Source organism: Sardina pilchardus, chromosome 21 (assembly GCF_963854185.1).
Source record: "Sardina pilchardus chromosome 21, fSarPil1.1, whole genome shotgun sequence".
Taxonomy (NCBI): Eukaryota; Metazoa; Chordata; class Actinopteri; order Clupeiformes; family Clupeidae; genus Sardina; species Sardina pilchardus.
The window spans coordinates 5,288,574-5,291,472 of NC_085014.1; the positions used below are offsets into that span (position 1 = coordinate 5,288,574).

Consider the following 2,899-nt stretch of genomic DNA (forward strand, 5'->3'; position numbering starts at 1 on the left):
GTGTTCGTTCCAGGTGTAATAAGTAAATTTCAACAATTCTGTCAGTCGAATTTGAACGCGTCAATATATTGTTTAAATCTCTCCAAGTAACATAAAGCTGGTGATTTTGTGTTGCCTTTTTAGTTTCTTGTCTACAAATGTAGCCTCGTGTATTTATAGTCTATGTCCTGTGTGCGTGTCTATGTGTGCGTGAGTGCGTGCGTGCGTTCGTTTGTGTGTGTGTGTGTGTGTGTGTGTGTGTGTGTGTGTGTGTGTGTGTGTGTGTGTGTGGGTGTGGGTGCGCGCGCCGTTGTATGTGCGTGTGTTCATGTGTGCGGGCGTCTCTCTCTCTCTCTCTCTCTCTCTCTCTCTCACTGCGTGTGTGTGTGTGTGTGTGTGTGTGTGTGTGTGTGTGTGTGTGTGTGTGTGTGTGTGTGTGTGTGTGTGTGCGTGCGTGCGTGTTTGGATGCTTTGCTGGGAGCTGTACGCGTGACGCGCAGGGGGTGGCCAGCGCGCGCGAATGCATGTTGTGTGCCGCTGTTTTTGGAAAGAAATATATTTTGTGCAATCCTCTCCATGACATCTATAAGAGAAAAGGTTATTCGTCATTTTTGCATGTTATGGTCACACGTCTGTCTGTAGTGTTCTGGAGGTCGTGCTGTTTTTTCGACTTATGTCTGTGCCGTTGCCTTTACTGGGGCTCTTGTCCAAGCCGCACAGAGATTCCGTCACCCCCTCCTCCATCTCCATGTACTCGGCCGCCTTGTCACCTAACGAGGAGCCAGACGGTGACCCTTTGAATTTCTTGAAGAAGTCCGGGAAATACGGGCAGCCCGGCGGAGGCTCCGACACGACAGGTGTCTGGTCCTCGTTATCGGTCTCTCGGTGGTAGAAGTAGTTGAAATTAGACACGATAACGGGCACGGGCAAGGCTATGGTTAAGACTCCCGCAATGGCACAGAGCGAGCCCACTATCTTGCCGCCGACTGTTATGGGTTTCATGTCTCCGTAGCCCACCGTTGTCATGGTAACAACCGCCCACCAAAAAGCGTCGGGGATGCTGGTGAACTGAGACGTGGGCTCGTCCGCCTCAGCGAAGTACACCGCGCTGGAGAAGAGGATGACGCCGATGACGAGGAAGAATATGAGCAAAGCCAGCTCTCGCATGCTCGCGCGAAGCGTATGTCCGAGGATTTGTAGTCCCTTCGAGTGTCGTGAGAGTTTGAATATGCGAAACACTCTCACCAGTCGAATAATTCGGAGGATGGCGAAACTCATGGCCTGTTGTCCATTGCCTTTGCTGTGTTGCTGAGCCAGATCAGTCCCGAGCGTAATGAAATAAGGCAAAATGGAAACTATATCAATTGAGTTCATAATGTTTTGGAAGAACACCGGTTTACTCGGACAGGCAAAGAAACGCACTATTATTTCAAAGGAAAACCAAATTATGCATACCGTCTCCACAATGAAAAACGGGTCGTTGAAAGGTGTAAATCCATTGTCAGCATGTGACGAATTAGTACCTGGAGTAAGAAATTCCTTGTCGTCCCTGAACTCTGGCAATGTTTCTAAGCAGAAAATAACAATTGATATGACGATTACCAAAACGGACACAACAGCAATGCCTCTGGCTGGGCTCGAGCTCTCCGGGTACTCAAACAAGAGCCAAATTTGACGTTTGAACTCGTCCTCTGGTAGCGGTTTCTCTTCCTCCTTCACAAAGCCCTCGTCTTCGCGAAACTTCAGCATTGCCTCATCTCCTAGTTCATAGAACTTAACTTCCTCGGAAAATATGTCAAATGGAACATTAACGGGTCTCTTTAATCGCCCCCCTGATTGGTAGTAGTACAGAATGGCATCGAAGCTTGGTCGGTTCCTGTCAAAAAAGTATTCGTTCCGAAGAGGATCGAAATACCTGATTCTCTTTTCAGGATCCCCCAGGAGAGTGTCCGGGAACTGAGCGAGAGTCTTCATCTGGGTCTCAAACTTCAGACCCGATATGTTGATCACAACTCTCTCGCAGCAGCCGTACTCACTGTAAACATTTTCATATCCTGACTGGGGCCGCCTGTCAGTGAGAGAGATAGTCTCGTCATCATCCATGTTATAAATGAAGCTATGTCTCTTGCTTCCCCTGTCCTCCTCTTCCTCTTCGCCTTCCGCCTCCTCCTCCTCCTCTATCATAATGTCCTCCTCCGATCCGAGCAGCGCCAACTCCGAGTGGCGCAAGTCTCCGCCGAGAGCCGCACGGTTTCGCCTCCACCGCGCGACGCCCCGCTTCTTTTTCCGTTCTCTGAGAAGTTGCTGTTGTGGCTCGTTGTGGTGTTGCTGCTGCTGTTGAGGCTGTTGTGAGTACGGGGAGGCGGAGGAGAAGGAGGAGGAGGAGGAGGTGGTGGTGGAGGAGGCGTTCCCGCCGCTACTGTTGTTGGCGTTCGACGAGGAGGCGGCCCGAGACTGATGCTGCTGCTGCTGCTGCTGCTGCTGGTTGCACGAGTGGCCCCCTCCTTCTTCGCTCGCTCCCCCGGTTTCGGCAGCCGCCCGCGACTGTCGCTCTCTCTCTCGCTCCCGTTCTCTGGCACGAGCCTGGGCATAGCCGTAAGGAAGGTGACTGTTGCACCCGCCACTGTCCGCACCCACCATCGCGAACTCCATTTTGGTTTCTTCACTGGTGATTTCACCTCCTGTACAGTTTAAATGATGCCCCCATAAACGGGTGTTTTTTGGACAGATAGTACTGGCGTTTAACTATCTAATTACTCTTTTTTTAAAATTGTAGGGTGACACCTGTTTGGCTATATGGGCGCAGTTGACAAAGTCATTAGAAGTTTCTCTTTCCTCGGTAACTTAGTAGTGTGTCTCCTTGCGAAATACATTTACGAGCCTCGTTTCACATTGTCACGACATGTTGTAGGTGTTTAAG

At 50.5% G+C, this 2,899-nt stretch overlaps 1 protein-coding gene across 1 annotated transcript; it reads right to left on the reverse strand.

The window, feature by feature from the left end:
* Positions 1–481: 481 nt before the first annotated feature.
* Positions 482–2,619, reverse strand: kcna4 (potassium voltage-gated channel, shaker-related subfamily, member 4). Its single transcript, XM_062525431.1, has one exon. The coding sequence runs from the start codon at positions 2,617–2,619 to the stop codon at positions 604–606; it is 2,016 nt and encodes a 671-aa protein (XP_062381415.1). The 3' UTR covers positions 482–603.
* Between the last annotated feature and the right edge of the window lie 280 nt (positions 2,620–2,899).